The following is a 22,574-nucleotide window of genomic DNA, read 5'->3' as shown; positions in this document are numbered from 1 at the left end:
AAGGAAACAGTGGAGCAAATCTAATGCTAATCTTCGTTTCTCCCTTTCTCAGACGTAAACATGTTGCTGCTGCTGCTGCTGCTGCTGCTGCTCTGACGCACGTCCATAGCCGGCCTCGTCGAGTAACTCATACAAATTCATAAGTACATTCTGCTGTCTGATCGACAAGTTAAGGATCAAGGTTCTTCAGTAACTTCCGTCTATTTCTGTTTTTGGTACTGATCTGTCTGCATCATATTTCTGTAAAGGAGACATTTCCTGTATTTCTCTGTCTCTCACATATAGTTCGTGCGAAGTTCGGCAGTGATCACCATTTCCATTTCTGCGACATCCCGCAATATTTCTTAAGCCCTGTGTCACCGATTAAATGCCTCTATCATCTTACGTTATTATTATTGCTACGCATATTTACAGATAAACTAAACGTAGTACTTTTCACTTCACCGCACAAAGCGCTTATTAATGTGATACTCTTCTTACACCCGTCCAAAAGGAGTGACGAGAATCAAATACGCTGGCGTCCTAAATTAAAGCAACAAACGGAAATTTTGCAAGGCTGCGTTTATTTTGCCACGAAACAGTATAAATAGGTGATAGTAAAGTAGAAACAATGTAAGGAACACAGAACATAAATAACTGATACATGCATAACGGTAGAAGAAAAAAAGAAAAAAAAAAAAATCTCTCTAGTGCATACCAGACATGCTCTATGGTATTGGGAGCGGGAGAGCGAATAGGCCACGCTGAGCGTGCATCATTTTCCGTTTCCAAGAAAACGTCAAAGACCTGTTCTCTAAGAGGTCGAACATTATCGTCCATCAGTACGAAGTCTGGGTCCACACCACCTCGCAACAACAGCACACGAGGTCCCAAGGTCTCGTCTTGATACCTGAAAGCAGTTAAAACTTGCCGATTCACCCTTACAATTTGATGAAGAGGTAACCGAGTGGTCCACATAATCGTTGAACACACCATCAGGGATCCTCTTAGATATCAGCCTCTTTCCACAATGTTTGGGTCCCCAAATCGTGTTCCACATTCCTTCATATGCGAAGGTTTGGAGAATCACTCTCCAGACCAAATCGGTACTCATCAGTGAAAAGAACATTGGCCCACTGTTTGACGTCCAGGTGGTATGTTGAAGGCTCCACTCTAGACGATGCCTTCTGTGAAGACGCAACAGAGGCACGCATACAGCAGGTCTCCGACAATAAAGGCCACTCTGCCGAAGCCTTCTGTCGCCGTTTGCCTCGATACAAGACGTCCAGTGGATGCTGCGATGTCAAATGTCAGTTGCCGTGCAGTACTAAGGTGCTACCGTCGTGCCCTTACAGCCAAATGACACTCCTCTCTTTCTGTTATCACCCATGATCGGTCCTTCCATGGTCTTCGGGATACTGTTTCGATCTCTATAAATTGACGCCACATGCGAGAAACAACAGAATGATTCACATTAAGCCACCGGCCACCGGCCCACATCAGTTTGCGACTGTCCTGCTTCCATTCTTCTTATGGTCTACCCCGTTTCTCAGGTGCCCTGACTCATCGTTGGCGTGGTTGTCCATTGACCGGAATGCCACCTTCCATACAGAACACGACTGTACGTAAATCTGTTGACAGTTTGTATGATTACACCGTGAATAGAGGTTTCTTGCTTGAATTTCGGACACCAGTGCAGTAGCTATACTCTTTTTCTAGTTGGTGTTTCACTGTTTGCCAAATTTAACAGACGAAATTTGTAGCCAAGAGGTCCTATCTATTTTTTCTACGAATATTTGTGAAGTAATAGGTCCTGACATGAAGCTAGACAACAGAATCCGCCGTATACGACATAGAGCTCACTCGATAGTTTAATAACAGTGTGGCAGAGTGCAACTCAAAAACTGACTTCTGTTTCTACAGCCCAGTCTTCGAATTTCAGTTTTTTGTGTCAGCGTGAAGAATGACTATTTTTAGTCACTACGTAAGCAGAAACTGAACGATGTGGGGTCCCAGGCACCTTTCTCACCTGTCTTACATAAATCCATATACACAATGCATTCAGTTTAAAGTAAATGTTATACCATGATCACACTTTTAGCGTACCTACTACTGTGCTGTCTGGCTAGTTTCAGAGAACTCTACACCAAGGAAACCCAAAATCCTAAAAATACGTTTTGGTAATAAGTCACAAACTTTTGTTAATACATTACCGGTTTCGGTCTATAACGACCATCATCAGATCTGTTTTATACAAAACAAAGTCCTAATGTACTGCAGCCACAGTGGCATCGTCAAATGTTAAATGCAAAAAACATATATAAACAACATCATACGCACGAGTCATGTTGTCAGTAGTGAGTGCTAAAGTTTGTGACCATAGACGTAAATTAAAGAAAACTTATTGTATATACGGGTCACTGTTTTATTCGCGACAATGTCACAGCTTGTGAAACATTTTGGTAATATAAAATAGTTTGCAGTTTCATTCTGCAAGAATAGTATGATCGATTCGTGACTAAGCATAGAAAGACTAATACCATATACTGAAGTACAGGAAAAATAAAGACGAGCAGGAGGCAGAGAAGAATAAAAAAAGATAGCATACTTACTGGACGCGTAGGCGACGAACTTTGAGATAATCTCGTAGTCACTCCAGTCGGGGTGCTGCTCCTTCACTTCCCGCAGTTTTCGAGCCTTAGCTCCCAGGAGAGCCACAAAAGTTGCTTCACTGGCAGTTCCCTGTTCAGATAAAACGCCAAAATTCATTCTGAGACAGTAGACATAGACCGAAAAAGAGCAGAGAAGGAAAAGCAATCGCGATTAGCAAAAGACAACAGAAGTGTTGCTACGAAAGTTTCGCCACTGTTTCCACAGTGAGCAAAACAGCGCTGGTTGGAATATTCTTAAGTCTTCTGTAGTTCTTCACCATAGCTTTCAGACAGATATTTTCTTTAAAAAAAATAGAAGGGAAACTAGACTACTATTTCACTAACCCTTACTGGACTGCAGGAAGATGATTTAGAAAACCAGGTAAAGCAGTCTCTGACGTGTGCGTTCTCATTTGTCTTCACAACCAACATTATCGACGTCAAACACCTAACGCACGTTTCATTTCAACATAACTCCGTAATTATAATTGCCCGCATTACTATGTAAAGCTGAGATCTGAAGCAAAGCCGTATAATCAGCAAAAAATTCCGTTCGGGGTGAAATTATCCCCAACTTATATAAGAAGTCTTGGAGCCACGTTTTTAATAAACAGGTACTGTAAGCCTCATAGGAAGATTTAATATTTACTCATGAGCAACTGAATTAGAGAGAACGCTACCATTGGGACAATGAATGGAATACTTCGTCACGTGACTGGGATGTCGCCAAATCTTATATTGGCTGTCAGCATGACAGTGTAGGGCAGGGTGGACAAGACGCACAGGATCAGCGCAATTGACCACTAGTGCCCGTCCGCCCCCGGTAGCTGACTGGTCAGCGCGACAGAATATCAATCCTAAGGGCCCGGGTTCGATTCCCGGCTGGGTCGGTTATTTTCTCCGCTCAGGGACTGGGTGTTGTGTTGTCCTAATCATCATCATTTCATCCTCATCGACGCGCAAGTCGCCGAGGTGGCGTCAAATAGAAAGACTTGCACACGGCTAACAGTCTACACGACGGGAGGCCTTAGTCACACTACATTTACATTTATCACGAGTGTCCAACCAAAGGAAATTCCATCGACGAGGTTGTGCAGCTACTAGGACTCTCGGGTGCCACAGTGTCAATGGTGTACTGTGAGCATTTTTATTCGGGGAGGAACAACCTCCTCACTGGAGTCAATTACCATCGGCAACGAAGAGTTGATATCACAGCTCGCCATCGACTATTGCTGACTGTAACAACGAACAGATGGGTCACAGTACAAAAAAATCATTCGTGAAATCAGTGTTGGATAAAACAATGTGTGTCCTACCAACTAAACCGCCCAGACCCATGACGTTTGTTAATCGTACGTAACAGAGTAAACATATTACTATAGACACAGGAACAGTACAGTTGGTTCATTCCATGTAGGCTTTCACGGCCGGCGTCTTTATCAGTAAACTCTTCCGGCCTAAGTTGCCGTGGTCGATCTGTAGAACTTCTTCTCCCTGACGTTTCGTTCTCAACTACGGAGAACATCTTCCGAGGTGAGTTGACGACTGGCTGCTAGGAGCTGGGGCCGCCGCTTATATAGAGATCGTAGGGGGCGCCACCACACGTCACGTGGCGTCGATGTGCAGCTATCTCCGGCTATCGTCTGTTCTCTCGATTGCAGGCAATCGATTGTCCTAGCAGGCAGTCGTCGACTCACCTCGGAAGATGTTCTCCGTAGTTGAGAACGAAACGTCAGGGAGAAGAAGTTCTACAGATCGACCACGGCAACTTAGCCCGGAAGAGTTTACTGATAAAGTACAATTGGTTGCTTGAATATTGGAGAAAGGTAGCCTCACAATAAAAATTGGTACCAGCCGATGGCTGATGAGTATTCCGACAACCACGTGAGGCAATGAGGCTACATGAACAACACGGGCATCGTTCTGACAGATGGGAGATGTGTTAGAATGGAAGGGGGGTGGGGGGACATTGTGCGGAGGGTGTTACAGGGAATGCAATGGAACCTCTGATACTACTGTCGGCTCTTTCAGGCGAAAGATACAGGAAATTGTGATTTCGTAGACTTTCCCGGCGTAATAACTGCTGATATTCTTCATGGGTTTGCAGCCGGATCATATCGTGGTCCAGACACAATATTTAGGCGAACCAGCTGGGCGCGATCTTCAGGTGAGTTAATGCTCGTGCACTGCCTCGCCGGAACTGAATTCCAGCCACAACGACGGAAACCGTGATGATCCGGCTGCAAACCCGTGAAGAATATCAGATACAGGAAATTACTGTCAAATCATATGCACCCATTTGTTGGCCCAGAGTACATGCAGACGATCGAATGCACTACCCCATAGGTCACAACTTGGGTCAGAAGTATTCTCATGAGTAGTTTCGATACAGGCACGAGGGGGCTGCTTACGCAACAACGTAGATCTGAAGATGATCCGCTGATACCGAAATTATTCATACTGTGTTTTAAATAGTCCAACTGGAGCTGAAAGATAATCTGTATATTAAAATTGTTTTATACATATACCAGAATCGTTTGAGGAATTCTCCACAGACATGAGGGTACTTGTTTAGCCTGATCCACATTACTTTACCTCAGTCCATCTGAGATGCCACCTAGCACCTCTGGGGTCTTTTGAAGATACATTCGCAATGTGTCTCACCAGTATGGAAATTAATTACGGCGGAAACTCAGGCGTTATCAGTATTCACTGCATCAATTTCAGATGCCCATAGCGGTAATTATACATGTTTGTGAGCGTTATACACTGTGGTGGAATAGTGAATAGGACAGGAAACAACTACTACTACTACTACTACTACTACTATTATTATTATTATTTCTTTACTTTCTCAGACGTTAAGTCTGGTTAAAAATGGAAAGTGACGCGGACCTTGATCAAGCGTCACTTCCTTTTAACTGTATGGTATGTGTTATATTGCATTTAGGAACTTTCGGGTAATTGAACATGTATCAATAATTACAGATTTCTGTAGTTGTATATATAAGTTTGGATGTAGCTGTATTGCATTGATGTACTGGTGGATATTGTGTGGTATGACTCCTGTAGTTGATAGTATAATTGGTACAATGTCAACTTTATCCTGATGCCACATGTCCTTGACTTCCTCAGCCATTTGGATGTATTTTTCAATTTTTTCTCCTGTTTTCTTTTGTATATTTGTTGTATTGGGTATGGATATTTCGATTAGTTGTGTTAATTTCTTCTTTTTATTGGTGAGTATGATGTCAGGTTTGTTATGTGGTGTTGTTTTATGTGTTATAATGGTTCTGTTCCAGTATAATTTGTATTCATCGTTCTCCAGTACATTTTGTGGTGCATACTTGTATGTGGGAACATGTTGTTTTATAAGTTTATGTTGTAAGGCAAGCTGTTGATGTATTATTTTTGCTACGTTGTCATGTCTTCTGGGGTATTCTGTATTTGCTAGTATTGTACATCCCTTGTGATGTGATCTACTGTTTCTATTTGTTGTTTGCAAAGTCTGCATTTATCTGTTGTGGTATTGGGGTCTTTAATAATATGCTTGCTGTAATATCTGGTGTTTATTGTTTGATCCTGTATTGCAATCATGAATCCTTCCGTCTCACTGTATATATTGCCTTTTCTTAGCCATGTGTTGGATGCGTCTTGATCGGTGTGGCTGTGTTAGATGATACGGGTGCTTGCCATGTACCGTTTTCTTTTTCCAATTTACTTTCTTCGTATCTGTTTATGTTATGTGATCTAAAGGGTTGTAGAAGTGGTTATGAAATTGCAGTGGTGTAGCCGATGTATTTATATGAGTGATTGCTTTGTGTATTTTGCTATATTCTGCTCTTTCTATAAAGAATTTTCTTAAAATGTCTACCTGTCCATAATGTAGGTTTTTTATGTCGATAAATCCCCTTCCTCCTTCCTTTTTGCTTAATGTGAATCTTTCTGTTGCTGAATGTATGTGATGTATTCTATATTTGTGGCATTGTGATCGTGTAAGTGTATTGAGTGCTTCTAGGTCTGTGTTACTCCATTTCACTACTCCAAGTGAGTAGGTCAATATTGGTATAGTATAAGTATTTATAGCTTTTGTCTTGTTTCTTGCTGTCAGTTCTGTTTTCAGTATTTTTGTTTGTCTTCATCTATATTTTGCTTTTAGTTCTTCTTTAATATTTGTATTATCTATTCCTATTTTTTGTCTGTATCCTAGATATTTATAGGCATCTGTTTTTTCCATTGCTTCTATGCAGTCGCTGTGGTTATCCAATATGTAATCTTCTTGTTTAGTGTGTTTTCCCTTGACTATGCTATTTTTCTTACATTTGTCTGTTCCAAAAGCCATATTTATATCATTGCTGAATACTTCTGTTATCTTTAGTAATTGGATGAGTTGTTGATTTGTTGCTGCCAGTAGTTTTAGATCATCCATGTATAGCAGATGTGTGATTTTGTGTGGGTATGTCCCAGTAATATTGTATCCATAATTTGTATTATTTAGCATGTTGGATAGTGGGTTCAGAGCAAGGCAGAACCAGAAAGGACTTAATGAGTCTCCTTGATATATTCCACACTTAATCTGTATTGGCTGTGATGTGATATTATTTGAATTTGTTTGGATATTAAGTGTGGTTTTCCAATTTTTCATTACTATGTTTAGGAACTGTATCAATTTAGGATCTACTTTGTATATTTCCAATATTTGTAGTAGCCATGAGTGGGGTACACTATCAAAAGCTTTTTGGTAATCAATGTATGCATAGTGTTGCGACCTTTGTTTAGTTTTAGCTTGGTATGTCACCTCTGCATCTATTATCAGTTGCTCTTTACATCCTCGTGCTCCTTTGCAACAGCGTTTTCGTTCTTCATTTATAATTTTGTTCTGTGTTGTATGTGTCATTAATTTCTGTGTAATGACTGAATTTATTTTGTATATTGTTGGTAGGCATGTTATGGGGCGATATTTAGCTGGGTTTGCTGTGTCTGCTTGATCTTTAGGTTTCAGATAAGTTATTCCATGTGTAAGTGTATCAGGGAATGTGTATGGGTCTGCAAGGTAACTGTTAAATAATTTAGTTAGATGTGAATGTGTTGAGGTGAATTTCTTTAGCCAGAAATTTGCTATTTTATCTTTTCCAGGGGCTTTCCAATTGTGAGTAGAATTAATTGCTTGGGTGACTTCATGTTGCAAAATTATCACTTCAGGCATCTTGTACGTATCTGTTTCTGCTTGTATCCACCATGCTTGCCTGTTATGTTGTACCAGGTTTGACCATATGTTGCTCCAGAAGTGTTCCATGTCTTCTATGTTTGGTGGATTGTCTATTTTAATGTGTGTGTTATCTATTGTCTGGTAAAATTTCTTTTGGTTTGTGTTGAATGTTTGGTTTTGTTTCCTTTTATTTTCACTTTTTTTGTATCTTCTAAGTCGTTTGGCCAATGCTTGTAATTTCTGCTTCTTTTCATCTAATTGCTCTATCACTTCTTGTTGTGAGATTTTACCTAACCTTTTTCGTTTTTTTTTCTGACATTTCATTTCTTATAAATTGTGTTAGCTGTCCGATGTCTTTTCTCAGTTTTTCTATTCTGATCTGTAGCCTGTGTTGCCATGTTGGTTTTGTGGGTTTCTTCTGTGTGTTGGTTGGTTCTGATCTCTGCCTAGTGTGTATATTTAGTGTAGTGAGTGCTCCTATATAAACCAGTAGTTGTAACTCTTCCATAGTTGTATTTTCATTTATTTTGTTGTGTATGAGTGTGTTGATAGTTGTTGTTGTTGTTTCGACTTGTGAGTTATTTGGTGGTCTATGCAAGAATGGTCTAATGTCTGTATTTGTGTCTTTGTATTCTATATATGCCGGCTGAAATTTTTCTTCTGTATCTAACATGTGTGTCACTTCGTGTTCTATTTGTGCTTGTTCTGGTGGCTGTCTTAAGATTTCATTTTCCTCTGACTGTTTAATTGATGCGTGTTGTTCTTTGTTTGTTTGCTCTGGGATGTTTGAGTCCATTACTGTATTTTCTTCTTCTTCTTCTTCTTCTGATTGCACATTATTTTGTTCCAGTATTTGTTGTACTTGTTGTTTGATGTTTTCTAATTCTGACTGGGGTATCCTGTTATTTTTTATTATTACACGGATCTGATTAGCTAGTCGTTGTTCTGTTAAAAATTTTAATTCTGGGTATCTGGTAATAAATGTTGTGTATACTTGTGATCTGTATCCAGTTGTGTTGGTTCCTAGGTTTGTTGCTTGGTAATAACAGAACATGAGGTGTCGATTAACTTCATCTGACCATCTCATCCTCTGTCTTTTTTCCTTCTAGGGTGGTTGCAGGAAGCATATCCTGCAAAACACCTCTATTTGGATTTGAATCATTTTCCAGTTGGCTAGCAATGTCGTTACCATTGTGGGCGGGCATAGGGATCAAGCGTCGGCCCCGACCATGACGGCGCTTGTCCGAGGCTTCATTAGTTCTGTCCTGAACCAACTAATCACACTAAAAGGAGGGTTAGCCCTATTAGTGGTTTGTTCTTTTCGTCGCCTTTTACGACTGGCAGAACATACCGGAGGCCTATTCTTTTCCCGGGCCTCCACTGGAATTATTATTATTATTATTATTATTATTATTTCGTTTAGCTGTACGCATCAATTATTAAACATGTTTGTAAGCCTATTGAAATCTTAACCGCCGGCCGGAGTGGCCGTGCGGTTCTAGGCGCTACAGTCTAGAGCCGAGCAACCGCTCCGGTCGCAGGTTCGAATCCTGCCTCGGGCATGGATGTGTGTGATGTCCTTAGGTTAGTTAGGTTTAATTAGTTTTAAGTTCTAGGCGACTGATGACCTCAGAAGTTAAGTCGCATAGTGCTCAGAGCCATTTGAACCATTTTGAAATCTTAACCACAAATGTAAACGACAGTATGCACATTGGATAAATGATGCAGTTGTGAAGTAGGGTGTTGAGCAACTTTAATCTTCTGTATTCCAGATAATGTTGTCAGGAGCATCAAAAGCATCACATTGAACTGGAAATGTAGCTTCCTTTCAACATTGCTTGACGATGTTGTTCAATATGAAGGCACTGAATTGAGTATGGATTAGTGCATGAAGGTTCATGATAGCGCTACAGCTGTGGAGTTCAATATCAATGTTGTCGAGTAAAACTCCCTCATAAAAACGTTTAGCGAACTTTTTCTATTGGCAAAAAAAGTATACATCCAAAGGCTGAACAAGGGAAGTTTCGCCAGATGGAACGGTTGTTGCCTGTATGCTTTTGTGTGGAATCACGAAGAGATCCTGTTGATGGAGTGAAAATGAATCCAGAACCAGACAACATTTTGTTCCAACATTGGAAGAGAGAGAGAGAGAGAGAGAGAGAGAGAGATACTCCACATTGTTCAAGAATACGTTTCTCAACTTTGCTTGATTTTTAAGTCGTTCTGTATACGTTCGGAGATCGGTTCATTTTCTTTTACAAAAGGGAACGAAGGGTAGACGGAAGAAATAAGTAGTGGAGGAGGAAGTCTACCTTCCATGGAAATTTTATACGAATACGCTGATTGTGTGTGTGTGTGTGTGTGTGTGTGTGTGTGTGTGTGTGTGTGTAATAATTAAATTCAGATTGGTCGGTATTTAGACATTCAGCTACTGCATAGTTAGGAACCACAGTGTCTGTGAATTCAATACCAAATGCAGTCGCAGTCTTCTCTATCTCTTCTTACGTTTGAGCATGTTTGTACATTAGAAACTGCGTAACTTTGTTTACTCACATTCTTATGAGCAGCCTTAAAATTCGACACCCTGGTAGATCAAGGTTTGAAATCTGTCAGTGCAAGCTCTCTAGTTTTTGTGCATTCCCTATCGCCTTATATCAACGTCGTGCACAACAATGGAATTAGCCCTTGCTCTTGAAAACTAGACCAAACGTACTCCGATATGACATTGAGTTTCTCACTTTTGTTTCTTGTTGTTCATAATAGACACTTCCTGTCCTTGACCCTTCTGAAGTGAGTGGATAATTATTTTCAATGACAAACCTTGCTTTTTTGCTTCAATTACATTCTTGGCAGAATCGAAAGGAACATTGTCAGTAGCTACATCATCAGTAAAAGGCTCATAAATTGGTTCGACATTAGTAATTCCTCGGAAGGCATTTGTACCAGTTCTTCATTCTCCACGATTTCATTGGTGGTGGCATCTTCAAGGTTCTTGACGAAACCGAAAACAGTGTTTGCAGTGTATCTTTCCTCTTCATGTACTTCACGTGGTGATGACCGTAATTCAATCTGGTGTAAAACCTCTAACGCCATTATTGCGTCAGTTCTCACTGAGCACGATACAAACACAAAATGCCGAGTTACAATTCACTCTATCACTCACACACAAATACTAGAGTGTCAGAATATACTTTTCTGGCACTGAAAAGGCACTTTGCTGCCGCGCGCACGGATTACCTGCAACTGACGTTCTGTTACGAACCAGTTAGAATGGGCAGCTAAAATGTGCGTTACTGGCGTGTGGTGGATCGCTAATGCCTACGTACAAAACGTGAGTTCAGTGTCCGCAAGACACGTTACTGGAACTATCTGCGGCCAGTCTCCCGGACGACCAGTCATGAATCAGGATGTGGTCCTGACGTCTTCTGTCCATACTATAGCGCTTTTAGTGAATCTGGAACTGTTCGCCAAGTCAGTGGGAGTGACTCACTAGGTTAGGTCCGACCTAGTTATTGATGTGTTTTTCTACCAGGTAAAGCTAGAGCAACATGACACAGTTGGAATTTCTCCGTAAAGCTACTGTCGACGCACTGCAGAAAGAATATAGTTGCCAGCCGGTTTTTCACGTTCACTTGTGTAGATACTGTCTAACGATACAGAAACTACTACTCTTAACACTCTAAATTTATCATGTCATTCGTCATGCGGTTGTAAAATATCATCAACTGCGCGGTCCTTGGATGCTCGTGTAATTCGTACATTCAATCATGCGAAAATAGACTAACACTGAGACACTATCCTAATAATCAACCGTGAAAGAGGGCGGAGACAGGAAACAAGGAGGCTCCGTCACCAATCATGCAACTACCTTATGAAGCACCCTTGATCATTTTTCTTTAATTTATTTTGCTGTCCTTCGAGGCAACTGCCCTAAATCGAGAAACTCGTCAAATTGTTTTAAGAATTCATTGCTAATTTGTACTGTTTTCTTTTCGATGTGTAAATTGTTTATCATTGACCAGATGTTTGGCGAAAACATGGTGCTCTATAGATTACACAATGATATTTTGTCCTTGATTTCTCTAAACAAATCAGAGTAATTAAGAAAAACTTAGTGGTTTGAGGAAAGATTGAAATATTTCACGAACAAAAGCTGCTGCCTAAGCAAATGAAGTGTCAAAATCCATTTTGCACATAAAAATTGCTTTGATCAGATATTTAAATGCAAAAATACTGAAAAAACTAATATTTTGTGGACTCATCTGTCAAAGTGAGAAATAAAAGAGATTAGAGGAACATTTGACGCAACTTCGAATGATGCACGAAACCGTGCACTTCTCGTATTATTAAAAGTGTGTGAGCAACAAAAATGACGGCGAGATCACTTTTAAGGGACACAAAGCCATTTGTGACACACGCATTCTCTTTCTTGATAATTTTAGCATTATCTGTTGAAATATTTTTGAGACTAACAAGTTGTTGGACACACTGAAGTTTCAGGCGCACACGATAAAAATGTGTCAAGGCGACACCATACTGCACGGTCTAGACAATTGACCAGGCTAGTATCCTCTAGTAGGCCCATTCTTTAAAATTTTAAGATTATCAGTTAAACACACAGTTATACATTCTCATTCGGTACCTCATTTGCTATACACGACTTCGAGCGTCATTCAAAGGCACATCAAATGTTTTTCTAACGTATTTTATTTCTTGCTTTCAGATAAATTGTTTTACAAAACATTTGATCTTTTTTTCTTCAGGTTTCTGTTTTTATTACAGTCTTATTAACCTTTATTTTCGGACCTGTTTTCAAACTTTCTCAATAAAGTTTGTCTGTTATGTCATCAGCAAAGCAAAAGTGGTTCAAGGTTTGTTCCAATAACAATAAGACGTATTCCTTCTTTTTCCCAGTTTAACGATATGAAATCATCTTGGTCCAATGAAAATAGTTTAAGTGAAACGAAATTATCTTGCCAGACTCCACTTTCAATTTTCAATTGCCCTCTGCACTACGCAATGGTGAAACAAGTCCTGAGATATCTTCTAACAACGTGTCGAAGCTCCTTTTGCCCGGCGTAGCGTAGCAACTCGATATATCATGGACTCAGCAAGTCGTTGGAAGTCCCCTGCATAAGTATTGAGCCATGCTGCCTGTTTAGCCGTCCATAAATATTCGATGGGATTCATGTCGGACGATATGGGGGACCAAATCATTCCCTCGAATTGTCCAGAATGTTCTTCAAACCAATCACAAACAGTTGCGGCCTGGTGAGATTTTAAGGAACTTTAAGTCCATGAATGGCTGCAAATGGTCTTCAAGTAGCTGAACATAACCATTTCCAGTCAATGATCGGTTCAGTTGGACCAAAGAGCCGCTTTCATTCCATGTAAACACGGCCCACGCCGAGGCGGCTTGTGCAGCTCTAGTCACAGCGCCCTATTTTAAACGCGCTGGGGCGTCGCAATGTGTGTCGCAGCTGCATTATCTTACACCACGGCCGCATATTCAAGCAACGACCGAACGAGGACATGGCGTGGGGGAAGGGTGGATGAAGTATTGAGCAGCTGGTAGAGCGCTCGAAGACGCCCCACTGCTCGCTCCCTGGCGTCACAGACTTGAGGCAGCCAGGTCAGATGCCTGTCTAGCGTCACCCCGAGGTACTTACCTGTGCGCAGCCATGGGATGGTGCCTGCCATGATCGTGGCCGGCGGCAGGTTCGGAGACAGCCTCTTCCTAGTGGAGACGACGCGCTGGATCTTTGCAGCATTTAATTTCAGGCACCCAGAACATCACATCCGAGCTGGAGGCGGCGGCGCATCTCGGTCGCATTCATACTGCGGGTGAACAACACTCTATCGTCAGCTTGCTAACTCCACGCGCGCCACTCGCGGAGCGTCAGCTGTGTAGAGGGAGTACAGCAGGGGGCCGAGAACCGACCTCTGCGGCACCCCCGCACGAATCTGCCCATCGGTAGATATTTCTCCATCTGCTCTGACGTGGAATGTGCGTCCCGAGAGACACGAGCGCAGCAGGACCACCTGTGACGTAGGTACCCCGTGTGCAAAGAGTCTGTACACTAGGCCGTCGTGCCACACGCAGTCAAAGACCTCAGACGTCGAGAAACATCGCCCCCTAGGTACTCCCGCGTCTCTAGCGCTCGCATTGCCTGCTCCACTAGGCGCAACAGCTACTGGATGGTCGAATGGCCGCTCCGGAACCCGAACTGCTCGTCAGGGATGAGCCGTTGGTCCGTGACGGGGAGTAGCAGCCGCTTCACGTACAGACTCTCGGATACTTTTGAGAGGGACACTGGCAAGCTGATCGGCCCGTAGTTCGCTGCCTGGTGGGGTTCCTTTCCGCTATTGTGGATGGCAACCACTTCCGCGTGTTTCCACACTGAGGGAAAGGTCCCAGAGCGGAGAATGCAGTTTATATCCGCCAGAGACTGATATCTCCGGCGGCAGCATCTTCAATAGGCATGCGTTACACCTGCCTTCTTTGCGCTGAGGCGGCGGATCTGCAGGTAGACTTGTCAGCCGTTATTTGCTCGATCACATTGTCTTCGTTTCTGGCTGCGAAGAAGACCGACAGGCGTTCTTCAACGAGGCAGACGTGGTCGACATCTACCACGCCCACAGCAGGTTGAAAGTTGTCGGCAAACGTGCCTGCGAGGATGCTGGCTTTAGCATCAGGTTCAATGACGGCAGCGCCCACTTGGAGGGGCGGAACTGTTTGGTGACGACGGGGAAAGCGTTTGGCAATCCACCAGGCATTTCCATCCGTCGTCTTTAGGGTGGTCACTTCCGGTGGTCATCGATGGTGGCCCGAATCTCTCTCCGCGCCCAGTTGAGACGGCGCTTCGTCTCTGGTAGCCGTGTGAGCTGCCACTTCTTGTTTGTGATCGCCTCTAGAATGTAAGGGGGGGGGGGGGGGGGGAGTTAGCGCGACATCTATCGCGCCCTTCGCCGCCGCCTCTGTTGCGCCGATTGTGTGCCGTGTGAGGAAGGCAAAACGCCTCGTGGCCCCTTCCACGGCAGGATTGAGTACGCCCTCTAGACGGTCGAGCAACTCAGCGCGGAAGTGTGCCTCATCAATGCCGTGGAAGTTGTGGCAGTCAGTCGGCATGGAGGCGCCGATGACGTCCATGTCGAAGACCACCGAGGGATGGTCAGACGACAGGGCGCATCGGACAGTGGCCGACGTGAAGTGCCCAACACCCATGAGAGCGGCGATGTCGAGCACATAGGACTGGCAGTAATAAGGGAAGACTGTGAGGTCATCTGCCACTAGGACTATCGCGCCGTGCCGTTGTGTGGCACGAAGGAAGCGGCGACCGCTGGCGTTGGTGCTGCGGGAGTTCCATTGCGTGCTCTCTTCATTTAAATCGCCCGCAATGAAGAGCTTCCCGCGCAACGCCAACAGGGCGTCGAAGTCAGCTTCCAGTACCAGTCCCCTCGGCGGCCTGTAGGGCCGAAACGAAGGTAGTAACAGCCGCCGTAGCGTTAGCAGCCACTCCAGTGGCTTCCACTGCGGTAAGAGGCGGAAGCTGTACTTCGTGGTGTTAGAGAGACGCCTTTACATTAACAGCAGTCCCTCCAACGTGGGTCAACTTAACGGTGCGGTACCACCGATAGTTGGCCACCCTGACATGAACGCCTGGCTTCAAGAAGGTATCGCACACGAGGCAAATATCAATTGCCTCGTAGCGCAAGAACTCCCTGAATTCACTCTACTGGGGAGCCAAACTGTTTCCGTTAAACACCAAACGGTGAGTCCATGGATGTGGTTATTATCCATTGTGAGCTGCAGTGAAGTCGCCGATCTAGAGGACCATCGTAACGACGGTGACAAGCTCCGGGAGTTGCTCGAGCAGCTGGCCAAACGACTGCAGAAGCGATCAGAGCTCAACTGAATCGGGGCCATGCGGGCGGCGGGGGCCGCTGAGGCGACGTAAGTGATAGCTCCGCCAATGCACTGCCCTTTTATAACTTGTATACGTGATGCTACTGCTATATGCGCATGTGCATGTCGCTATCCCATGACTTTTGTCACCTCAGTGAAATACTCGCCAAAGTAGCAGAGGTACCTTGTTTGGTGGCGCACAACTCCGACATCTAGTCGATTCCTAGCCGTGGAAAATTTTCACTCCCAGTATTTGACCACCAAGAACATAAGAGATGGTGGCGTAGTTACTGACCACTGGCCTTCGCACCAATACCCTGGATTAAATTCCAAACTTCTCAGCAGTGTTTCATGAAGTGAAGATATCGGATACTTTCGACGGTGATCCGTTCGTCAAGCTTGGCGGGCCCCTTGATGCTATTCGAGAGGCGCAGGCTACGTGCCAGCACAAGGTTTCACCCTCTCTCTATCTTTCATCCACAACACAAACACATCGCTATACTGTATAAGCAATCGTTCGAGTCAACCATGCAACAATGATACACATCAGTCATCATGACAGGTCGGAGGAACGTAACCGCAAACCACCTCCATTAGAACTGACTGTATTAATGGTGTCTGAAGGGAGTTGCTGCATACAAGCATTCGCTCTTAAACGGATAACAGCAGTTTGTTAGCGAACTGTGAAATTCTGATTTTTCGTGAAACTGAGTTATGATTGTCGCTAAAAACTGAGTTCTACGTAGCGACTGCTGTGCGTTCTCTATGGTACTACAATGTGTAAATGGGTCTCTCAATAATTTATTGTGAGCTGATAAATATTATATTTACAGCTTCAAGGAAAATGGTTCAAATGGCTCTGAGCACTATGGGACTTGACATCTAAGGTCATCAATCCCCTAGAACTTAGAACTATTTAAACCTAATTAACCTAAGGACATCACACACATCCATGCCCGAGACAGGATTCGAACCTGCAACCGTAGCAGTCGCGCGGTCCCAGACTGTAGCGTCTAGATCCGCTCGGTCACCCCGGCCGGCCAAAGCAAATGTGATGGACTCAATTATAGTATGTCCTATTCTTTTTTTAACCCCACACAACTGCATTAGGTAAATGCTGTCCTCACCATTTTCGGTTATAATTTGCTTTCGTTTTAGCAGTCTAAAGTGGACTGATCATGAATATCTGGATAAATCGCCCTGTACAAAAATTTGGGGTCATCTAGTGCGTCACCTTGCGTATTGCATTTTGGTTTACGAGATCCTATCTAAATTATGCAGCTTAAAATAGATTAAATTAAATTTTTTGCAGGGATGAAAGAAGATTCAAGCTGATAAATGACATTGTACAGCAAGAAGTACAAATGGAGATCTTCTCAAAATTAAATAACTGAGCGTACCAATTCAAAAGTCCTGGCCACTACTTAGATTAAAGCTTTTAGTCTATGCACTCACCGTCATTCTGTCATTGGCCTTGTCAAAAAAGAGGGCGGAGGAGCGAATTAAAGTTCAGGACATCCTGTTCTCTTTCGGGTGGGAAACTGCTCCGATAGGCTCAACAACCAGCAATTATCAGCGGTATGAGGATGCAAAAAAGACAGTGCATTAAAGATAAACAATGTGTGTTCATGTGAAATGTGAAAATTATCCTGATGAGCTCTTCATTGGCAGAAGATTCCAGATTACTCATCCACTCCGATTCCTAGGAGCTAGCTGCTAAGGAGCAGGCGATAATCAGAAAAAATAGTAACACTAACGAATGGTAACATTCTACGAGTCGGTGCATAGGGCGTCAGAAGTGTGTGTGTCGTAGCGAATATAGTGAATTTAAACAGGGAAATGCAAAGGCTGAATCTAGATGTAGCAGCCATCAGTTAAGTGAAATGAAACTATGTCTGGTCAGACAAATATAAAGTAATACCAACAACGGCAGGAAACTGTGTAACGGGAATAGGATTTTTTATGAACAGGAATGTAGGACCAAACAGTGAGCTACGGTCGCAGGTTCGAATCCTGCCTCGGGCACGGATGTGTGTGATGTCCTTAGGTTAGTTAGGTTTAATTAGTTCTAAGTTCTAGGCGACTGATGACCTCAGCAGTTAAGTCGCATAGTCCACAGAGCCATTTGAACCATTTTGAACCAAACAGTGAGTTACTGTGAACAGTTCAGCGATAAGATCATTCCGATCATAATGGAAACCAAATCGTCAGCAATTACAGTTCAGGGATTAAAGCCGACGTCGCAAGCGGAAGATGAAGAGAGAGAGAGAGAGAGAGAGAGAGAGAGAGAGAGAGAGATAGTATATGACGATGACGAACGCGTTATTCAGTACGTAAAGGGAGGTGAATACTGAGCACGTCTTTCTTTCATCGCTTCAATTAGTCGGTAAGGACAACAAACCACGTGATAAAAATACTGTATATTAAGTTCTTTTATATGATTTTCTGATTGTGGGTTCCGCGTGAAACGAGGAAACAAAATTTTAGTAACAAGTCCAGCGTTGTCATTAACGACCAAACAAAGCAGCGAAAGAAGGCATGCTCGATAGTTACGTAATAGTAGCAGATGTAGTAGTAGTAGTAGTAGTAGTAGAGGTGGTAGTAGTAGTAGTAGTAGTAGTAGTAGTAGCAGCAGTAGTAGTAATAATAATAATATTTGAATATCGTAATAATTGTTTGATTACAAAAAAATGTTTTACGGTCACTTGCTTGGAATGAGCCCAGAAAGACTAAGAAAATATATGATCAGTATCACACAAATCCCAAAACTCAAATCAGTTGGTTCAGGGAAGCGAAAAAGGACTTAGCAGAAATTAACGTTAAGAAAGCAAAATTTCTCGACGGGCCAGCTTGTCGAGACAAAATTAAGAAATTTGGGGGGTTTTCAGAAAAGGGTCAGAAAGCTCCACCTCTATGGACAAACTAAAAACAGAAATGAACACAGTGGAAGAATGAAGTAGTGTGAGGACTGAAAATCAGGGAAGAAAACAAAATCATGAGAAGCTATTTCACGTGGTCCATAAGCAGCTGTAATGAACCAAAGAAAGAAAGAAGAAACGCTTCAGTTCAACTTCCAAGAAATTGATATTCAGAGAAATATAACATGTGGAAAGCATTTGTCCCAAAATTAGGGTTGTACATGTGTATTAATTTAAGAACTATTACAGCAACACTAACAACTTTGATACAGTCATGTTTTAAACAATATGAAACCGTTTTATTTCGCTTAGCACTGCATTTGTGAACAGATGTCTGCATTATGCGAGTGTCTAAATGAGTGGTGTGATATTTATTTCAGTTGTTTCGGCTATCTTCGCGAACCATATTGTTTTCTTAGTGGTGGTATTTCTGCTACGGTCTTTCTTAACTGAACTTCCTGTAGTTTCCCAGTTGTACCTATACATAACGGTATAAAAATTTATTTTAACGATTTGATAGCAGTATCTTCGTAATTCGTTGAAATAATTTTCATACCAGTACTGTTGTGATTAATATCAAATTCTCGCAGTCTCTCCAATATATTTCGTCGATGAACATCAGCGGTGCGACATGAAGACGTGCAGAAGACATTGCAAGCGACATAACCTCTGGAACAGATACATCGATAGTTAAATCGAAACAAGCTTCGTTTTGACCGCCATTTTGTTTCTGCTGAATGTCAGAGTTGATTGTAAAATGTAAATGTCGTGTGACTGCGGCTCCCGTTGGGTAGACCGTTCGTCGAGTAAAAGTCTTTCGATTTGACGCCACTTCGGCGACTTGCGCGTCGATGGGGATGAAATAATGATCATTGGGACAACACAACACCCAGTCCCTGAGCGGAGAAAATCTCCGACCCAGCCGGGAATCGAACCCGGGCCCTTAGGATTGACATTCTGTCATTCTGACCACTTTTTTACCACTTTTTTATTCGCCAAAATCAGTAACAAAAATGGCTACAATGAAATGACATAAATAAGGTGACATAATTGCACTCATAAATTACAGCATTCAAAAAATTAGTCTTTAGCAGCAGCACAATTTAGCACCTTCACTGTCACCTTCAACTGGCGGCAGATCAGCATGCACACTTTCTTCTTCTGCAGCCGGTTCATCATCATCATTTCCCAGACCCAAAATAATCACTCAATAAATCCTTGATGTGTGTTCCTTCCAGAGTAAATTACATGGACAGAAGAGCAGTCCCGAACAGCGACATCGCAAAATATTTCACTGCCTTGTTATTTTTGTCAGTTCCAGCCTTCTAAACGCATCTATAGGGAGTTCAAGATCTTCCTTTATATCAGACACCAGATGTTTGCCGCCATATTCTTGTATCTGCTGTACTACTGATTTATTTTTCATGTGTTACTTGCAGGTGAGGTTAGGGTTGGGTCACGTTCCCTCTCTACAAGGAATCCAGTTCCTAACCTATACCCATTCGGTTGAAGACAATTCGGAGCATGTTACCATACTTATTATTGTGATTCTGATATTTAAGTATTTTCTCGAATTCATTTTCCATATACATCTTGTATTCAATATGTTCATCGCTCCCAATGTTGTTAAAAACATAACTTGTGTATTTGCCCATTAACCAAATCACTGCGTTATTTTTTTGCCTGAGGGTAGTAACTTTCCTCTGGTCTGAAGAAAATGTTAGTCGGTACATTGTCTGCTGAAGTTCTTGTTATTTGAGCAATTTTCTCCATGGTCCACCTCCAGTTGATAATCCGATCTTCACATGTGTAACGATGAGGCACACTATCAACGAGGTTGCATTTGCTGCAGAGGTTAGTGTCACTTAAACCGATGGCAAAGAGCCGCTCATTAGTGCTGATGATGTTATCAGCTACCGGGGGCGGACAGAAGTGATTGTGATGACGTGTTTCAAATGTCCTTTTCAAGTTTATTGACAGTGGCTAAGGAGATCCAAGTAGCCACAGTAATGGAGACAACTGAACATAGCACAGGGAGACAGCTATAGGATTTTACATTTTGATAATAAATAACTAAACAATAAGAAAACAAACCCAAACCATCTCATCCTAACAAAATTATAATCAAATTAGGACTAATAATTAAAAACCCTGTAGAAAGAATAAATATTAAAACAATAATAAAACGATTTATATTCTTTTCGCCCGATATGTAATCCTCTCTATAATAAATCACCAAAGAAGAAATATATATAACGAAAGACATAAAAATAAGAGACATTCAATCCATTTGGTATGAACAAAGCAGGTGACTAAATACTTTATGTGGACATTAGACCAAGAAAGGAAATGACTATTCATATTGGTTTATCCTCTTCTTTTTCAGCAGGTTGACCCCAATAGATGTCAAAAACTGTAAAAAACTACTTTAATATCCATGTGTACTGTCGTGAAACTTTTTTTTTCTTTGTATCGCCGTTGTAGCGTAAGGACAAGGTTTATGCCTCTAAAGATGATGTTTCAATAACTAATTTAAGCAGGTCTACAATATTTTGTGACTGGTAGCAGTCTGTGAAAAACCGTCTCGTACTAATGAGAGCGACTGCAGCCGGTAGAGACCCACGGCTGGTTGTGTCGCAGGACAGGCATTCCGCGCCCGCGGCCTTGGTGGGCAGCCCGCTTTCCCTGCCGGTGACGGGAGAACGGTTCTGCACGCCCGTCCCCAGATCCTTATCGGCTACGTCCGGCCTCCCGCAGGTGTCTCAAGAGCATAGCGCTCAGCAGGGCAGTGTCGAAGCCGGCGGTCCCCTTTGTCAACGACAAGGATAATTTGCCACGGGCGAGGTCCGAGGAATTTGGAGGTAGTCCATCAGGGCTTGGGCAGGACTGACCAACTGGGCCAAGGAAGTCATTTCGCACATTATTGTCGGCTGATGCTGATTAAAAAACCGGAAAATGGCAGCTGACATATCATCCATGAAGAAGTATTAAATCGTTGGTTGATGATACAACTTCATCGTGGCTCACTTCACACTTTATGGAAGTGTAATTAAACGACTCTAGATTTAGAGAATTTACACCTTTTCGTCGTTACCTCCCCTTCCCCCTCCATCACCATGTGCCCAAATGTGCTATATAAGAACGTTTTCCATCTCTGTCTGACCTGGTGCACTCTCTTGAGTTAATGCCACTCCATTCCTCATCCTTCCAGATCCTGTTCCACGTCAGCGATCCACCATTTTGTGGGCCCACTTCTACACTCCTGGAAATTGAAGTAAGAACACCATGAATTCATTGTCCCAGGAAGGGGAAACTTTATTGACACATTCCTGGGGTCAGATACATCACATGATCACACTGACAGAACCACAGGCACATAGACACAGGCAACAGAGCATGCACAATGTCGGCACTAGTACAGTGTATATCCACCTTTCGCAGCAATGCAGGCTGCTATTCTCCCATTGAGACGATCGTAGAGATGCTGGATGTAGTCCTGTGGAACGGCTTGCCATGCCATTTCCACCTGGCGCCTCAGTTGGACCAGCGTTCGTGCTGGACGTGCAGACCGCGTGAGACGACGCTTCATCCAGTCCCAAACATGCTCAATGGGGGACAGATCCGGAGATCTTGCTGGCCAGGGTAGTTGACTTACACCTTCTAGAGCAAGTTGGGTGGCACGGGATACATGCGGACGTGCATTGTCCTGTTGGAACAGCAAGTTCCCCTGCCGATCTAGGAATGGTAGAACGATGGGTTCGATGACGATTTGGATGTACCGTGCACTATTCAGTGTCCCCTCGACGATCACCAGTGGTGTACGGCCAGTGTAGGAGATCGCTCCCCACACCATGATGCCGGGTGTTGGCCCTGTGTTCCTCGGTCGTATGCAGTCCTGATTGTGGCGCTCA

General features: G+C 43.0%; 1 protein-coding gene across 2 annotated transcripts in view; it reads right to left on the bottom strand.

Moving 5' to 3' along the window:
- The window catches only part of LOC124798305 (aromatic-L-amino-acid decarboxylase), a 210,872-nt gene that overhangs the window by 56,697 nt on the left and 131,601 nt on the right, over window positions 1–22,574 (bottom strand). For both annotated transcript variants that reach the window (XM_047261642.1, XM_047261641.1), the window contains exon 6: window positions 2,592–2,721. In XM_047261642.1, coding sequence (XP_047117598.1) covers window positions 2,592–2,721 — 130 coding nt within the window. The remainder of the gene's footprint in view (window positions 1–2,591; window positions 2,722–22,574) is intronic.

The sequence above is a fragment of the Schistocerca piceifrons genome, chromosome 5 (assembly GCF_021461385.2).
Source record: "Schistocerca piceifrons isolate TAMUIC-IGC-003096 chromosome 5, iqSchPice1.1, whole genome shotgun sequence".
Taxonomy (NCBI): Eukaryota; Metazoa; Arthropoda; class Insecta; order Orthoptera; family Acrididae; genus Schistocerca; species Schistocerca piceifrons.
Note: the sequence above shows the minus strand (reverse complement) of the source record. Positions and strands in the feature narration are given on the sequence as shown.